Source organism: Schistocerca nitens, chromosome 11 (genome assembly GCF_023898315.1).
Source record: "Schistocerca nitens isolate TAMUIC-IGC-003100 chromosome 11, iqSchNite1.1, whole genome shotgun sequence".
NCBI lineage: Eukaryota > Metazoa > Arthropoda > Insecta > Orthoptera > Acrididae > Schistocerca > Schistocerca nitens.
The window spans coordinates 61,615,992-61,635,622 of NC_064624.1; the positions used below are offsets into that span (position 1 = coordinate 61,615,992).

The 19,631-nt window shown below is 40.6% G+C and overlaps 1 protein-coding gene across 3 annotated transcripts in view; it reads left to right on the forward strand.

Moving 5' to 3' along the window:
* LOC126213490 (uncharacterized) overlaps positions 1–19,631 on the forward strand; it is a 155,374-nt gene that overhangs the window by 118,494 nt on the left and 17,249 nt on the right. For 2 of the 3 annotated variants that reach the window (XM_049941315.1, XM_049941316.1), the window contains exon 6: positions 5,270–5,467. The exons of the other annotated variant lie outside the window; for it this stretch is intronic. In XM_049941315.1, coding sequence (XP_049797272.1) covers positions 5,270–5,348 — 79 coding nt within the window. In that variant the 3' untranslated portion in view covers positions 5,349–5,467. Of the gene's footprint in view, positions 1–5,269; positions 5,468–19,631 lie in introns of those variants that run through there. 3 annotated transcript variants of the gene reach the window in all.

A 19,631-nucleotide genomic window follows, 5' to 3' on the forward strand; every position in this document is an offset into this window, starting at 1 on the left:
GATTTTAATGCTCTCACCTGTGGGAGGTATTTGTTTCGATCTTACACTGATACTACTTCTGGATTTACTACAACTCTTGTTCCCAGGATTGCATAGTAGGTCGCCTAGTCTAAAAAAACTTTTGTTTGCTCCCACATACAATCAGCTACCTGCACAGCAGCCTCTGATGTGTAGTGCACACCTGACCCATCTAGAGGCACCCTACAGTTCTCGACAAAATGGCGCAAGTCAAGGAAGTAGCAGTCTAGCCTGTCACAGAACTTTCGAAGTCTCTGGTTCAGTGCTTCCACTCAGTGCAGAACCAATGATCCACAATCAGTTCTGGAGACAATGTTGCAAATTGTGAGGTCTGCTGAAACTGTACACAAGGCTGGTCTTCTCAGCTTTCTCTATCAGTTGCTGGAATGATCCCAGTGTGACCTCAGAGCCCAGATAACAGGCTTCATTTATTCCAACATGGTTGCTTGCAGTTGCTTGCATCTCATTCCCTCAATGGCTGTTGGAATAGCTTGCACCTCATACCCTTTCCTGTCCCTTGCTGCCATTTCCCTAAGGGGAACCATCATTCCCTGTACAATTGAACCGCCAACAATTAATACACCTCTGCCTTTTTGCGTTTGCCTTCTACTGACACTGGACGAAACAGGTTTCCCAAAAACAGGTGAAGTGAGTCCCACTGGCTTAGTTTCAGTTTCAATTTCAGTGAATGACAGCACCTAGAAATTTATATTTAGGGTATCAGTACAGCACCCTAAGCCTCCATGGTCCCCGTTGACACTGTGGAGGATGCCTGGATCTACCACTGAAACGCCAGTTACAGTCTAGTGCACGAGTAATGAGAGATTCTGTACTCTCTTCAGAGGAGATAGGGTCCACAGGAGAGGACAGTACTTGAGGCACCATTGATACTAGTACCACAGGTACATGACTCTCGGGAACTCTTCACCACACTGATTCGCAGCAGCTGACAGTCCTTTGACAGTAGTGAAGGCGATTTCCAGCTGCCTACAAAAGTCAACCAGCTCATCCCATTTTTGAGAACTGCATTCACTCCAGGGCTCAATTTTGGCTGGCGCAGTGTATTGCAGGAAAGTGAACAAATAACTTCAAATTAAGCCCGCTGGTTGTCTTTTATGTCCATTGAGCTAAAAAGCTACGAACTCCCGTAAGAACTGAAGCAAATATAGAAAGCGATATTTCTATTAAGACGAGAGTAAACTTTTTAAGGTTAGTTATAGCTACTTGGAAATTTGAAAATGGAGTTAATTTATGAAAAATGTAGGTAATATATACGTTCTTTAATGGAAAATTATATGTCTGCTACAGTACCTAAATCACAAACTTTGATTTACAACAAGTTAGATTATTCACGGGACGGGTAGCTTCTGAAAATTCTCAAAAATGCGCATTTGTTTGCGTCGATATACGGTGAAATTTGGGGTGATCTACTCTTTGGCAGTAACTGTGAATAACAAACATTGATTTTCTACGAAATAAGTTATCCATAAACACTCGCACAGGTAACTTGCGAAAATATAGTTTTGTAAGCGACTGAAATTTCTCACAAGTATTTCTCAATTAATTATACAATGCAATTAGAGAAAGATTGTTTTCAAAAGGATAGGCCTACTCTTCTCAAAATTCTTATAAGAGCAAAATTGAGTTTAAGCCTAGAATGAACAATAACAGTAGGCGTTCATTGTGACACTCGCGAATGTTCGAATTTCACAATAGACCAAAATACAAACGGATATTAATACAAGCAATAACAGATTATGCTTAACTGACGTGATTAGTAAAATATGTGAATCTAGAATTTCAACTCGGCACTTCAATCTCACACAAAGGAAAATTCCGAAGTCTACTTTTACATATAAACAAACATGCTAACTGCACAGGTTTTTAAGTTATCTGTTTCTGTGCCAACTTCTACCCTAGCGTGCTACAGAAGAACACTGCAGCATGTGCTAATCAGTATAAATATACAAAAATGTGCAGCACCAGCAAAGCACATCTTCTGCTTCTTCCAGTTAGCTAGATATCTGGAAGTGCAATATGAGTCAAGAGTTTCAAGACCAGCACAGAGGAGAAAAACCTCTGGTGTGTGTGTGTGTGTGTGTGTGTGTGTGTGTGTGTGTGTGTGTGTGTGTGTGTGTGTGTGTGTGTGTGTGTAATTGCACATGAATATGGACAAATATTTATGAAGCAATTTTCATTAAACATTTGAAGTTTGACTTCACTGGTCTGTGTGAGATACCAATGTAAGATATACTTTCATCTTATGATCATAAAATTCATTATACTCATCTTAACATCTGTAACACAATTCGTTAATTTTTTTTACTATTAAAAACAGTCTTGATCACGATTTATTTATCAAGGAGACCGGTTTCGACCACTACTGTGGTCATCTTCAGACCTACAAGTTGTATACAAAGCCTTAATTAGATGGCTACATACATTAAAGAAAATACAGAAAGTTATAAAGCTATAAAACGATGAATTACCTTGGAGTAGGAGCCTCCTTCTGTTGGAGAATGACTACTGGAGAAACCAATGCACGTATTACTATATACAATGGAGGCATCGTTTTATAACTTTACATATTCTCTTTAATGTATGTAGCCCTCTAATTAAAGCTATGTATACAACTTGTAGGTCTGAAGATGTCCACAATAGTGGTCGAAACTGGTCACCTTGATAAATAAATCGTGATCAAGACTGTTTTTAATAGTAAATATTTGTAAGACATTGATCACTGCCTCTCCCATAATTTATTCAAAAGTAATTAATTTATTGCCAAGTCAGCTATTGGGAGATTGCAAGAAGTTTAGAGGGTTATGCACTAAAATTATGATACTTAATTCCAAAATTTCTTTTAACAAACAATGTGTAATGAATCATGTGATTCCTAATTATGTAACAATTAGTTTTAATACCAGATCAAACATCGAAAAATTTTTATGACAGAAGAGTAGCATTTTATGGATTAGATCTGAAATTAAACATGCATATAAAGAAAAAGATGCATGAAATCTTGAAATGTACAATTTACATTTAAAAATTAGCAGTCAGTTGTCACCATTATTTTCTTCACAGTTACTTAACTTTACAGATGACAAAATTAATGGAGTACAAGAAATTATTCTTAATAAGCATAATAAGAAAATTGCAGCCCTTGTTAGTCACCAAAATGTGTGTTCATAAGATGTTTCACCAAATGTACATAACTTTTATCCAAGAGTAAGCAATCTAACCAAAATTACTTTTACTCCTGCAGAGACAACACTTTTAAACAAAGGCCTAAAATATAATTTAGCTCCAGAATTGAGCAATGCAAATATTAAACTTGTGATTGCTGACATAAAGGTTGCTGCAAAACATGCACAATTTAGTTGGTCTGAAATATGTGACATTGCACATAAAACTAAAAATGTCATTACTAATGAAAAAAATAAAAATAAACATAATAATGAATTAAAATTTGTAAAACAAATTAATCAGAAGTTAATAACTAATAAAGCTATCGCCATCAGGGCAGATAAAGGGAATACTGTTGTCATTGTCAGTGAAGATGATTATGTTTTTAAGACTTTACAGTTTTTTGACGCTAATGGAATAACTGAGGTTAATAAAGACCCGACTTCAAGATTTCAAACAAATATTAAAAAGCTGATTGATGATAGTGACTCTTTACTTTCACCTAAAGATAAAGTTATGAACCCCACCTTACCTAAGTTGAGATCACAAATCAAATTACACAAACCAAATTTACCAATTCATCCACTTGTTAATAATACCAATAGTCCCTCTTATAACCTGAACAAAAAGCTTAATCAAATCAGAAATAACAAATAAAATTATGTACTACAAAAGATGCGTTGACGATACATTGCTATTATATAACAGTTCTAAGGAAGAAATTGATGCTTTCGCTAACAACTTAAATACTTTACACTCAAAACTTGTATTTACAGTAGAACACGAAAGTAACAATAATATTAATTTACTGGACTTCACAATTACAAATAAGAATGGAAAACATAATATTTCTATTTATAGAAAACCATCAACCGACATAACAATAAATGCTACATCATGCCATCAATTATGATACAAAATGGCATTTTTTAAAACTATAATACATAGGATACTGAAATTACCTCTTCAACCTGATGCAATCCAGGAGGAAATTGATACATTAAAACAGATAGCAGTTGCTAACAATTATAATTCACATCAGGTTGATCTGTTATATCAAAAATTACAAGAAACAAATGGTGCTGTTATAAATTCCAAGAAGAGATTTACAAAAATGACATACATGGGACCTATTTCAGATAAAATAAATAAATTATTTAAGAACACAAGCGTGACAATAGCATTTAAAACTAATAACTCCCTGCAGATGAAACTGAAACACACAATTGGGGACTCAAATGTATACCAAAAGTCTGGCTTTTACAAGATAATATGTAATGACTGTGAGAAACAGTATATTGGCCAAACTGGCCATTACTTTCTAACACGTTTCAAAGAACATACTACTGGTACTGCACGTACCAAATCAATATTTGGCCAACATCTTGATGGATACAATCATTCTGAGGGTTGCATTTCTAACAATTTGCAAATATTACATACTGTGCCAAAAGGACCTGCTAAATACTTTAGAAGAAATTGAAATCTTTTCACTTCACAAAAGTAATCCATTATCTGTTTTAAACGAACAACTTCAGTTCAAAGACAAACATATCTTTGAGCTTTTCGATGATCTGCCTTTAGTCTGTTTACCCTTCTGTCCTTCGTTTTTTAAGATCATTAAGACTTTTAGGAAATATTTTATCTTTACATTGTAATTTTATTTCACCAAACATTATTTTATGACTTACGATCTGTTTTAGAATTTTTGCTTATATGCTTCTAGACTGTGTATTGCTAATTCACATCCTTTTATTTTTGACACTATGGCTCATAATATTATAATTTTAAATTCCTTCCATTTTCATTATTTTTTATTTGTTTATAAGACTGGCATATAACTTAAGGAATAGCAATGCCTTTTAAAAATTGTCACATGTAAATTACATACCAACTTCATTGACAATATTTCATATATATGGACAACAGCTTCGTATTGTATTTGTGCAGCATGTAGTATACATGTCAGCTAAAGATTATTGCAGCCTTCTCATTGAAAATCGTTTCAATAAAGACATGTTGCTGCTCAATAACACATCGTTTGACGTGACAGTCTTCGCCATTCCAGTTTCGCAACAACTTCGTTGGAAAGAAGCCTGCTGCCACATCTTTGCACTGGCATTTGTCCTCACCATGGCAACCACTAGCTCGCCTATCGACTTCACAACAACTTCAGTGGAAAGAAGCCTGCTACCTCGTCTTTGGAACGGCGTCCAACTTCACCATGGCAACCAGTGGTTCCAAATGGTTCACTAACAGGCCTTGAGAGGGCAACCCATGTACTGCCAAACCGAAGTTCATTTTACCTACATGTTTAAATATTTTTAACGCTTCTTAATAGATAATAGCTGTTTAATAAGCTAAGTTTAGTGTGGATTTGTTTTTAATGCTTGACAATATTCTTTTCATAAAGAAATTTTAAATTGTATTTCGACTTATAACTCATTGGTTAGTAATGACATCATGCCGTCAGAAGGGGGCGGAGCCTCCATTATATGTAGTAAGACGTGCACTGGTTTCTCCAATAGTGATTCTCCAACAGAAAGAGTTTCTTTCTCAATGGTTATTCATGGTTTTATAGCTTTATAACGTTATGTATTTTTTTAATGTATGTAGCCCTCTGCAGATTGAAACTGAAGAAACTGCAAAAAGGTGGGAATTTAAGGAGATGGGACCTGGATAAACTGAAAGAACCAGAGGTTGTAGAGAGTTTCAGGGAGAGCATAAGGGAACAATTGAAAGGAATGGGGGAAGGAAATACAGTAGAAGAAGAATGGGTAGCTCTGAGGGATGAAGTGGTGAAGGCAGCAGACGATCAAGTAGGTAAAAAGACGAGGGCTAATAGAAATCCTTGGGTAACAGAAGAAATATTGAATTTAATTGATGAAAGGAGAAAATATAAAAATGCAGTAAATGACGCAGGCAAAAAGGAATACAAACGTCTCAAAAATGAGATCGACAGGAAGTGCAAAATGGCTAAGCAGGGATGGCTAGAGGACAAATGTAAGGATGTAGAGGCTTGTCTCACTAGGGGTAAGATAGATACTGCCTACAGGAAAATTAAAGAGACCTTTGGAGAGAAGAGAACCACTTGTATGAATATCAAGAGCTCAGATGGAAACCCAGTTCTAAGCAAAGAAGGGAAGGTAGAAAGGTGGAAGGAGTATATAGAGGGTTTATACAAGGGAGATGTACTTGAGGACAATATTATGGAAATGGAAGAGGATGTAGATGAAGACGAAATGGGAGATAAGATACTGCGTGAAGAGTTTGACAGAGCACTGAAAGACCTGAGTCGAAACAAGGCCCCGGGAGTAGACAACATTCCACTAGAACTACTGATGGCCTCGGGAGAGCCAGTCATGACAAAACTCTACCATCTGGTGAGCACGATGTATGAGACAGGCGAAATACCCTCAGACTTCAAGAAGAACATAATAATTCCAATCCCAAAGAAAGCAGGTGTTGACAGATGTGAAAATTACCGAACTATCAGTTTAATAAGTCACAGCTGCAAAATACTAACGCGAATTCTTTACAGACGAATGGAAAAACTGGTAGAAGCTGACCTCGGGGAAGATCAGTTTGGATTCCGTAGGAATGTTGGAACACGTGAGGCAATACTGACCTTACGACTTATCTTGGAAGAAAGATTAAGAACAGGCAAACCTACGTTTCTAGCATTTGTAGACTTAGAGAAAGCTTTTGACAATGTTGACTGGAATACTCTCGTTCAAATTCTGAAGGTGGCAGGGGTAAAATACAGGGAGCGAAAGGCTATTTACAATTTGTACAGAAACCAGATGGCAGTTATAAGAGTCGAGGGGCATGAAAGGGAAGCAGTGGTTGGGAAAGGAGTGAGACAGGGTTGTAGCCTCTCCCCGATGTTATTCAATCTGTATATTGAGCAGGCAGTAAAGGAAACAAAAGAAAAATTCGGAGTAGGTATTAAAATTCATGGAGAAGAAGTAAAAACTTTGAGGTTCGCCGATGACATTGTAATTCTGTCAGAGACAGCAAAGGACTTGGAAGAGCAGTTGAACGGAATGGACAGTGTCTTGAAAGGAAGATATAAGATGAACATCAACAAAAGCAAAACTAGGATAATGGAATGTAGTCAAATTAAGTCGGGTGATGCTGAGGGAATTAGATTAGGAAATGAGACACTTAAAGTAGTAAAGGAGTTTTGCTATTTAGGGAGTAAAATAACCGATGATGGTCGAAGTAGAGAGGATATAAAATGTAGACTGGCAATGGCAAGGAAAGCGTTTCTCAAGAAGAGAAATTTGTTAACATCGAGTATAGATTTAGGTGTCAGGAAGTCGTTTCTGAAAGTATTTCTATGGAGTGTAGCCATGTATGGAAGTGAGACATGGACGATAACTAGTTTGGACAAGAAGAGAATAGAAGCTTTCGAAATGTGGTGCTACAGAAGAATGCTGAAGATAAGGTGGGTAGATCACGTAACTAATGAGGAGGTATTGAATAGGATTGGAGAGAAGAGAAGTTTGTGGCACAACTTGACTAGAAGAAGGGATCGGTTGGTAGGACATGTTTTGAGGCATCAAGGGATCACAAATTTAGCATTGGAGGGCAGCGTGGAGGGTAAAAATCGTAGAGGGAGACCAAGAGATCAATACACTAAGCAGATTCAGAAGGATGTAGGTTGCAGTAGGTACTGGGAGATGAAGAAGCTTGCACAGGATAGAGTAGCATGGAGAGCTGCATCAAACCAGTCTCAGGACTGAAGACCACAACAACAACAACAACAACAGCCCTCTAATTAAAGATTTGTATACAACTTGTAGGTCTGAAGATGACCACAGTAGTGGTCGAAATCGGTCACGGTCACCTTGATAAATAAATCGTGATCAAGACTGTTTTTAACAGTGAATATTTGTATGACATTGATCACTGCCTCTCCCATAATGTATTCAAAAGTAAATAATTCGTTAAGATTTTAAAAACTATCATTATTGTCATCAGTGCCATCATCGTCATAAATCTCTTATGGCAACATAAATTTGTATGAAAGCTTAAAAATATCGTCAAAATATGTATCAACATAAAACTTTCAGTGCACGTCCCATTCCTCCCAATCCACAATACTCGCTGTAAGAGTGACAAGAAACAGTGCGTAAATCATATATTTTCAACTCTGTCATGCTGCTGATTATCAGGTGTGCAATACTACTTTAGAATTGGCCCACTTACTGGCAAATGCATTTAGACTCAATGTACACTACTGGCCATTAAAATTTCTACACCATGAAGATTACGTGCTACAGACGCGAAATTTAACCGACAGGAAGAAGATGCTGTGATATGCAAATGATTAGCTTTTCAGAGCGTTCACACAAGGTTGGCACTGGTAGCGAAACCTGCAACGTGCTGACATGAGGAAAGTTTCCAACCGATTTCTCATACACAAACAGCAGTTGACCGGCTCTGTCTGCTGAAACGTTGTTGTGATGCCTCGTGTAAGGAGGAGAAATGCGTACCATCACGTTTCCGACTGTGATAAAGGTCGGATTGTAGCCTACCGCGATTGCAGTTTATCGTATCGCGACATTGCTGCTCGCGTTGGTCGAGATCCAATGACTGTTAGCAGAATATGGAATCGGTGGGTTCAGGAGGGTAATACCGAACGCCGTGCTGGATCCCAACGGCCTCGTATCAGTAGCAGTCAAGATGACAGGCGTCTTATCCACTTGACTGTAACGGATCGTGCAGCCACGTCTCGATCCCTGAGTCAACAGATGGGGACGTTTGCAAGACAGAAACCATCTGCACGAACAGTTCGACGACGTTTGCAGCAGCATGGACTATCAGCTCAGAGACCATGCCTGCGGTTACCCATGACGCTGCATCACAGACAGGAGTGCCTGCGATGGTGTACTCAACGATGAACCTGGGTACACGTTTGGCAAAACGTAATTTTTTCGGATGAATCCAGGTTCTGTTTACAGCATCATGATGGTCGCATCTGTGTTTGGCGACATCGTGATGAACGCACATTGGAAGTGTCTATTCGTCATTGCCATACTCACGTATCACCCAGCGTGATGATATGGGGTGCCATTGGTTACAATCTCGGTCACCTCTTGTTCGCATTGACGGCACTTTGAACAGTGGACGTTACATTTCAGATGTGTTACGACCCGTGGCTCTACACTTCATTCGATCCCTGCGAGACCCTACATTTCAACAGGATAATACACGACCGAATATTTTAAGTCCTGTACAGGCCTTTCTGGATACAGAAAATGTTCGACTGCTGCCCCGGCCAGCACATTCTCCAGATCTCTCACCAATTTAAAACGTCTGTTCAATGATGGCCGAGCAGCTGGCTCGTCACAATACGCCAGTCACTACTCTTGATGAACTGTGGTATCGTGTTGAAGCTTAATGGGCAGCCATCGAAGCTCTGTTTGACTCAATGCCCAGGCGTATCAAGGCCATTATTACGGCCAGAGGTGGTTGTTCTGGCTACTGATTTCTCAGGATCTATGCACCCAAACTGCGTGAAAATGTAATCACATGTCAGTTCTAGTATAATATATTTGTCCAATGAATACCCGTTTATCATCTGCATTTCTTCTTGGTGTAGCAATTTTAATGGCCAGTAGTGTAATTGGGCCGTGGCTGGTTCGTCTTATGCCTTGCATTAAACCTTGGTTGCTATTCTGTGCTCAGTGTCGTGCAGTTATCACGAGCATGCTGCTATCCTCTCTCTCTGCAAGTGGCAGCAGCAGCGTGTATCGATATTTACATCCTTGTAGTATCTTTGGCCTCACGCCTATAGCTTAAGGCTGTGCCATGTTGGCCATTGGTTGGTTGGCGTGGAGCAGCAAGGAAGTCTCTGTGGCGCGTGTCTGGCCGGGCCTGCTGGTGCAGTCCACATGCAGTCAGAATGTGATGGGCAGTTCCCGTTGATACAGGGTCCGTGGTTCACCGATCCCAGGCACGAAAATTGAGTCTTTACTTAATCTACCAGCCAGCCTCACTTGTTCACATTGTGTCTTTGATGTCGTAGTGGGCTGTTGGGACATTCCCGCAAGCAACAATGTGTGTTTTCAAGTTGGCGAAATTCTAGTCGCCCTCCTGTGTAGTTTAACTTAAATCGATTATTTTCGAATTGAAGTGCACCAGCGGAGTCTTCTACCTTGTGGCCGATAACGCCCCTGTTACCTGCCCTGGCTGTTGATGTAAACTCAGGCAGTGTATTTTCCTTGTCGTGTTGTGGCTGTCCAGCATGGCGTGTAGTTTGACAGTTGAAGATGTAATTCGTTGCGGGCGCCAATACCTTCTGCGCGTTTCATTGAACTCCCCATTGTGTGCTGGTCGGGTGGAGCGGAAGTTATCCTTTCGCTTGGTCCATTGACTGCCTGTCAGTTGGGTTGCCGTCGGATTGAAAATTGTTGGGCCGACTGCCTGTCTCACGTAAGTTAGCATTAGTGGTTGAGTTCCAGGCCGACCCCTGGGAACTTCTGAGCGCCGTTTGATGTGCTATTTTTTCATATTTGTCCTTGTTGTTTGTTTATGTATGGCTTCTAGCCAACTTTAAATTAAAGTTGTTTTGCCCTTAAGGCATGAGATTGTTTGGGCCTTCAACCTAATTTAGAGAAAAGTATTAAGATAAGGCTGTCTGCCTTTTAAATTCAAATTCCTGTTTTTGAGTCTTAAGTTACTGGCCTCAAGCCGATTTCAAACTAATGTTGTTTTGCCCTTAAGGCGTGAGACTGTTTGGGCCCTCAGTCTGATTTAAAGAAATTTTAGGATAAGGCCTTCTGCCTTTTAAAATTCAAATTCTTCTTTTTGAGTATTAAGTGGTTGGCCTTCAGCCAGTTTTAAATTAAAGTTGTTTTTCCCTTGAGGAGTGAGATTGAATGGTGCATTTAGCTGGGAATTAAGTTCTAAAATTAATGTTGGGCTTGCTCTGTTTTTAATGTTTGTAATATTTGTAAAATGAATTAAGTAGTATGTTCAAGTGCAGCTGACACCCACTTATTTTGGCCGCTTTCCACAAGTTAAACTATCTGTCCTGGCCTACGGGTATAGCAGGGCGATCTCAGTAATATCGAATGAGGTTGAAAAACGTAGAATGATAAATTACAAATAATCTGGTGTGATGTGAGGAAGAGTAAAAATTAAAGAAACATCCCACAGAACTCAAATACTACATGGTCATTAGACAGACTGTCATAAAGGTCGACTCACACATGAAAGAATAGAACAACAAAACCATTTCACAATGTTTTTCAAGATGTATGAATGGCATGGAACACTGCAGCAATGTTAAGGTTTCTTGGGAAGAAAGTATTGACACTGATGCATGGTGGAGGGGGGAGGGGACGACGATGACGATGAAATTTCTGTCGTTATCTGCTAATACCACAAGTTAATCTACATTCACCATGCTTCACCCATGTTACAGTATGGGATTTCATACATCTGCGTCTTCCTATTTCTTATTTTATTATTATACTTTGTTTTCTTGGCACATTGCTAACTTTTTATGCCAAGTTGGTTTTTTTATTGAATGTTCTTCCATAACAAAGGCTAGATATCTGAATGCACAGTGCTAGGTAGGTTTTTCAGTAGCAGTACAGATGAAAAAATTCAACACAGTGTGTGTGTGTGTGTGTGTGTGTGTGTGTGTGTGTGTGTGTGTGTGTGTGTGTGTGAGTGTGGTTCTTTAAATAAGAACAAAATTTATGTATCAGTTTCTTAACAGTGAAATAGTCAGCTCTACTGAAGGAAAAAAAATCAGCTATTCTTACATTTTTTAGTACTTAGATAGAAAAGAAACAGTGGCTAAGGTGAAAAGACTCTGCATAGTATTCCAGTTATTTCTACATTTATAATTTCTTTAGCAAATGTTAGTGAAGATGTTCAGAAACGTTTAGGCCACACTTTTCCTAGTGATTCAGATCCCAGTAATTTAACGTGCATTCGCTGTAAAGAACATCCTTCATGATTTAGCTTTGGCCATTTATAAGCTCATGTCGGTTCATGGCTCATGTCAGTACCAATGGCGTGTGTCTCTTGGAAGTAGAGGAGATTCTCACTGGTTTCAGGCAGCTAGTGAATATGGCAAAGACTGCCAGTGTTGCTTGCGAGATTAAGGCGGAGCTCACCATTTGCAGAACTGACTGTGGTCCTTTGGTGCAGAGCTGAGTGGAGGGCCTGAATCAGAGGCTCAGGTAGTTCTGTGACCGTGTAGGCTGCAGATTCCTTGACTTGCGCCATCGGTTTGTGGGTTTCCAGGTTCCGCTCAATAGGTCAGGAATCCACTACACACAGGAAGCGGCTACACGGGTAGCGAGGGCTGTGTGGAAGGGTATTGGAGGCTTTTTAGGTTAGAAGGTCTCAGGGAACCACAGAAACGGCGTCTGTCTAAAAGGGGACAGATAAAACACAGTATGTTAGTTGTAGAAACGATTGGTATTGTAGTTGTAAATGGTCGTAGCTGTGTTGGAAAAGAACCAGAGCTCCAAATCCTTAATAGAGAGCACTGAAGCTGAAATAGTTATAGGAACAGAAAGCTGGCTAAAGCCGGAAATAAGTTCAGCCGCTATTTTTCAGACGATCTAACAGGGTTCAGAAAACATAGATTAAATACAGTTGGTGGTGGAGTATTTATTGCTGTCAGAAGTAGTTTGCCTTGTAGTGAAACTGAAGTAGATAGTTCCTGCGAATTTGTATGGGTAAAGGTTATACTTGACAATCGGACTAAACTATTAATGGGATCGTTTTACCGATACCCCAATTCAGAAGATATAGCTGCGGAACAGTTCAAAGGAAACATGTCTCATTTCAAATAGGTACTCAACTCATACAGTTATAGTCAGTGTTGACTTCAATCCACCCTCGATTGCTGGAAAAATTATACGTTTAAAGCTGGTGGTAGGCATAAAGCATCATCCGAAATTGTACTCAATGCTTTCTCAGAAAATTATTTTGAACAATTAGTTCATGAGCCTACTCGATGCGTAAATGATTGCAAAAGCATACTTGACCTCTTAGCAACAAATAATCCCGGACATATAGTGAGTATCGTGATGAATACAGGGATTAGCGACCACAAGACAGTTGCTGCTAGGCTGAATGCCATCAAAACGACATGCAAAGTACGAGTATATCTATTTAAAAAAGCTGATAAAAATGCTATCATCGCCGTTTTAAGAGACTGTCTTCACGTCTTCCGATCTGATCATGTAAGTGTATAAAAGTTGTGGAATGATTTCAGAGTGATAGTTTCAACAGCAGTTGAGAGATATATACCACATAAATTAATAAGTGATGGTACTGATCCCCCATGGTACACTAAACAGGTCATATCTCTGCTGCCGAAGCAGCGAAAAAAAACATGCCAAAGTTAAAAGAACGATAAATTCCCAAGACTGGCAAAGTTTTACAGAAGTTCGAAATATAGTGTGTACTTCAATGCGAGATGCTTTTAATAATTTCCACAACTAAATTCTGTCTCGAAATCTGGCAAAAACCCAAAGAGATTCTGATCATACATAAAGCACACAAGTGGCAAGACGCAATCAATACCTTCACTACGCAATAACAACAGTGAAGTCACTGATGGCAGTGCCAGTAAAGCAGAGTCACTAAACACGGTTTCTGAAACTCCTTCACCAAAGAAGACAAAGTAAATATTCCAGAATTCCAATCAAGAACAACTGCCAAGATGAGAAACAGAGAAGCAGATATCATCAGTGTCGCAAAGCAGCTTAAATCACTTAATAAAGACAAGGTTCCAGACTGTATACCAGTCAGGTTCCTCTCAGAGTATGCTTGTAGATTCAATAGCTCCATATTTAGCTATTATATACAACCACTCACTCACAGAAAGATCTGTACCTTAAGACTGGAAAATCCCTCAAGTCATACCAATACCCAAAAAGGGAAGAACATCTACATCTACATGACTACTCTGCAATTCACATTTAAGTGCTTGGCAGAGGGTTCATCGAACCACAATCATACTATCTCTCTACCATTCCACTCCCGAACAGTGCGCGGGAAAAACGAATATCTAAACCTTTCTGTTCGAGCTCTGATTTCTCTTATTTTATTTTGATGATCATTCCTACCTATGTAGGTTGGGCTCAACAAAATATTTTCGCATTCGGAAGAGAAAGTTGGTGATTGAAATTTCGTAAATACATCTCACCGCGACGAAAAACGTCTTTGCTTTAATGACTTCCATCCCAATTCGTGTATCATATCTGCCACACTCTCTCCCCTATTACGTGATAATACAAAACGAGCTGCCCTTTTTACACCCTTTCGATGTCCTCTGTCAATCCCACCTGGTAAGGATCCCACACCGCGCAGCAATATTCTAACAGAGGACGAACGAGTGTAGTGTAAGCTGTCTCTTTAGTGGACTTGTTGCATCTTCTAAGTGTCCTGCCAATGAAACGCAGCCTTTGGCTCGCCTTCCCCACAATATTATCTATGTGCTCTTTCCAACTGAAGTTGTTCGTAATTTTATCACCCGGGTACTTACTTGAATTGACAGCCTTGAGAATTGTATTATTTATCGAGTAATCGAATTCCAACGGATTTCTTTTGGAACTTATGTGGATCACCTCACACTTTTCGTTATTTAGCGTCAACTGCCACCTGCCACACCATACAGCAATCTTTTCTAAATTGCTTTGCAACTGATACTGGTCTTCGGATGACCTTACTAGACGGTAAATTACAGCGTCATCTGCGAACAACCTAAGAGAACTGCTCAGATTGTCACCCAGGTCATTTATATAGACCAGAAATAGCAGAGGTCCCAGCACGCTTCCATGGGGAACACCGGATATCACTTCAGTTTTACTGGATGATTTGCCGTCTATTACTACGAACTGCGACCTTCCTGACAGGAAATCACGAATCCAGTCGCACAACTGAGACGATACCCCATAGGCGTGCAGCTCGATTAGGAGTCGCTTGTGAGGAACGATGTCAAAAGCTTTCCAGAAATCTAGAAATACGGAACCAACTTGAGATCCCCAGTCTATAGCGGCCATTACTTCGTGCGAATAAAGAGCTAGCTGCGTTGCACAAGAACGATGTTTTCTGAAACCATGCTGATTACGTATCAATAGATCGTTCCCTTCGAGGTGAATCATAATGTTTGAATACAGTATGTGCTCCAAAACTCTACTGCAAACCGACGTCAATGATATACGTCTGTAGTTGGATGGAGTCTCCTACTACCCTTCTTAAACACTGGTGCGACCCGCGCAATTTTCCAATCTGTAGGTACAGATCTATCGGTGAGCGAGCGGTTGTACATGATTGCTAAGTAGGGAGCTATTATATCAGCGTAATTTGAAAGGAACCTAATCGGTATACTATCTGGACCTGAAGACTTGCCCGTATCAAGCGATTTGAGTGGCTTCGCAACCCCTAAGGTATCTACTTCTAAGAAACTCATGCTAGCAGCTGTTCGTGTTTCAAATTCCATTCGATTTCCCTGGTGAAGGAATTTCGGAAAACTGCGTTCAATAACTCCGCTTTAGCGGCACAGTCGTCGGTAACAGTACCATCGGCACTGCGCAGCGAAGGTATTGACTGCGCCTTGCCGCTTTTGTACTTTACATACGACCAGAATTTCTTTAGATTTTCTACCAAAATTCGAGACATTGTTTCGTTGTGGAATCTATTAAAGGCATCTCGCATTGAAGTCCGTGCCAAATTTCGCGCGCCTGTAAATTTTAGCCAATCTTCTGGATTTCGCGTTCTTCTGAACTTCGCATGCTTTTTCCGTTGCCTCTGCAACAGCTTTCGGACCTGTTTTGTGTACCACGGGGGATCAGTTTCATCTCTTACCAATTCATGGGGTATGAATCTCTCAATTGCTGTTGCTACTATATCTTTGAATTTGAGCCAAATCTCGTCTACATTTGCACAGTCAGTTCGGAAGGAATGGATATTGTCTCTTAGGAAGGCTTCTAGTGACACTTTATCCGCTTTTTTAAATAAAATTATTTTGCGTTTGTTTCTGGTGGATTTGGAAGAAACGGTATTGAGCCTAGCTACAACGACCTTGTGATCACTAATCCCTGTATCAGTCATGATGCTCTATATCAGCTCTGGATTGTTTGTGGCTAAGAGGTCAAGTGTGTTTCCACAACCATTTACAATTCGCGTGGGTTCGTGGACTAACTGCTCGAAAGAATTTTCGGAGAAAACATTTAGGACAATCTCGGAAGATGTTTTCTGCCTACCACCGGTTTTGAACAAGTATTTTTGCCAACATACTCGAAAGAATTTTCGGAGAAAACATTTAGGACAATCTCGGAAGATGTTTTCTGCCTACCACCGGTTTTGAACAAGTATTTTTGCCAACATATCGAGGGAAGTTTGAAGTCCCCACCAACTATAACCGTATGAGTGGGGTATTTATTTGTTACGAGACCCAAATTTTCTCTGAACTGTTCAGCAACTATATCATCGGAGTCTGGGGGTCGGTAGAAGGAGCCAATTATTAACTTAGTTCGGCTGTTAAGTATAACCTCCACCCATACCAATTCGCACAGAGTATCTACTTCGACTTCACTACAAGATAAACCACTACTGACAGACACAAACACTCCACCACCAATTCTGGCTAATCTATCTTTCCTGAACACCGTCTGAGACTTCGTAAAAATTTCAGCAGAACTTATTTCAGGCTTTAGCCAGCTTTCTGTACCTATAACGATTTCAGTTTCTGTGCTTTCTATTAGCGCTTGAAGCTCAGGGTCTTTCCCAGCACAACTACAACAATGTAAAACTACAATTCCGATTGTTCCTTGATCCAAGCACGTCCTGTATTTGCCATGCACCCGTTGAGATTGCAGCCCACCCCATACTTTCCCGAGGCCTTCTAACCTAAAAAACCGTCCAGTCCACGTCACACAGCCACCGTTACCCGTGTAGCCGCCAGTTGAGTGTAGTGAACTCCCGACCTATTCAGCGGAACCCGAAACCCCACCACCCTATGGCGCAAGTCAAGGAATCTGCAGCCAACACGGTCGCAAAACCGTCTGAGCCTCTGATTCCCCCCCTCCACCTGGCTCTGCACCAAAGGTCCGCAGTCGGTTCTGTCAACGATGCTGCAGACGGTGAGCTCTGCCTTCGTCTCGTAAGTAAGACCGGCAGCCTTCACCAAATCAGATAGCCGCTGGAATCCAGAGAGAATTACCTCAGATCCAAAGCGACACACGTCATTAGTGCCGACATGTGCCACCACCTGCAGCTGGCTGCACCCTGTGCTCTTCATGGCATCCGGAAGGACCCTTTCCACATCAGGAATGACTCCACCCGGAATGCACATGGAGTGCACACTGGATTTCTTCCCCTCCTTAGCCGCCATATCCCTAAGGGGCCCCATTACATGCCTACCATTGCAGCTCCCAACTACCAATAAGCCCACCCTCTGTGATTGCCCGGACCTTGAAGGCTGAGAATCATCCTCTGAAACAGGGCAGGCAGCTGTATCTGGCTCAGCCAGAGACAGTGCCTGAAACCTGTTTGTCAGACGCACATGGGAGGCTTTCTGATCAGCCTCCGAGGACGTCTTTCGCTGCCTGCCACGCCTTGGAACGACCTCCCAATCAACCACAGGCCAGGTCTCAGCCCCACTGCGGGCCGCAACCGGGGCAACCACAGCGGCAGACCGATCTGGGGACAGACGGGACGAACTTGACATCCCCGTTATACCCAAGTCCGGCTCCCCACAGTGGTGCCCATTGGCAACAGCTTCAAGCTGCGCGACCGAAGTCAGCGCCGCTTGCAGCTGTGAGCGAAGGGATGCCAACTCAGCCCTCATCCGAACACAGCAATCACAGTCCCTGTCCATTCTAACCGATGTTGAACAACAGTTACTGAAACACGAGTCCGTGCCTAGATAACGCAAGGGAAACACACGAAGAACGTATTAACTAACCTGTATAAATGCCTAACGACTGCACGACAATCTGCCTGAATTTACGATTACAGTAACTAAATCTCGAAATTACACATCCTATACGAAACTCACAAGCAATTTAAGTAAGAATCTACGAAGTAAACACTAAAGCGCGATGCTACAACTCTCAAATACTATAATACGCCCGAAATTTATGAATTAAACAATACAAGTACCCAAAAACACGCAAAGAAATTAAGAATTAAACTATGTAACAAATAAGTAAGTTAGGGGTATACGACTTGCTGCTGCAGCTGCTTACCCAATGGCGGCAGGGAGAACACTGGCTGTGACCAACCGACACTGGCCGTTCAAAACAAAAACAGAAGACAGACGACTACGCGAATTTACACTATTCAGGTACTAAAGCGCGATGCTACAACTCTCAAATACTATAATACGCCTGAAATGTATGAATTAAACAATACAAGTACCCAAAAACACGCAAGGAAATTAAGAATTAAACTATGTAACAAATAAGTAAGCTAGGGGTATACGACTTGCTGCTGCAGCTGCTTATCCAACGGCGGCAGGGAGTAATCCGTTGAATTACAGGCTCATACCACTAACGTCGATTTGCAGTAGGGTTTTGGAACATATACTGTATCCGAACATTATGAAGTACCTCGAAGAATACGATTTATTGACACATAGTAAGTATGGATTCAGAAAATATCATTCTTCCAAAACACAAATACCTCTTTATACTCATGAAGTAATGAGTACTATCGACAGGAGATGTCAGATTTATTCCATATTTTTAGATTTCCAGAAGGCTTTCGACACCGCCCCTCACAAGCGTCTTCTAACCAAACTGTGTGCCTATGGAATATCGCCTCATTTGTGCTACTGGATTCGTGATTTCCTGTCATAAAGGTCACAGTTCATAGTAACAGGTGGAAAGTCATCGAGTAAAACAGAAGTAATATCCGGCATTCCCGAAGGGAGCGTTGCAGGCCATCTATTGTTCCTGATCTATATTAATAAAATAGGAGCAACTCTCTGAATTTATAGAGAATTTCAATAGTGCTTACGAACTAGTAGAACCAAGGTCTAAAAGATTGTTTCTTAAATATATTATAGGTCAAAGAATGGATTCTGCCTACAGTAAACTTATCATTAGAGATCACACTGAAACATGGTCAGAAGTGAGGGAGATTCTCATGGAGAATTATGCAAACCTTAGGAATCAGATTTCTATGCGTGCAAAATTTTTAAGAGCCAGCAAACAAGGGATGAAAGTGTGGTGCAATGCGGAGCCCGAGTACATTCTATGCAGTTTCATTTCAGAGAAGCCATGAGGAAGGTAATGACGGCAGACATAATTCCAGGCAGTTGCGCATTGATAGGAGAATTAGGGAGAGCTGTTTTTATACAGACACGATTAGCGAAAGAATAAAGACAATAGTGCGGGCACAGGGAGAGAGAATCACTTTGTCAGAATTAATTGATTTAGCAT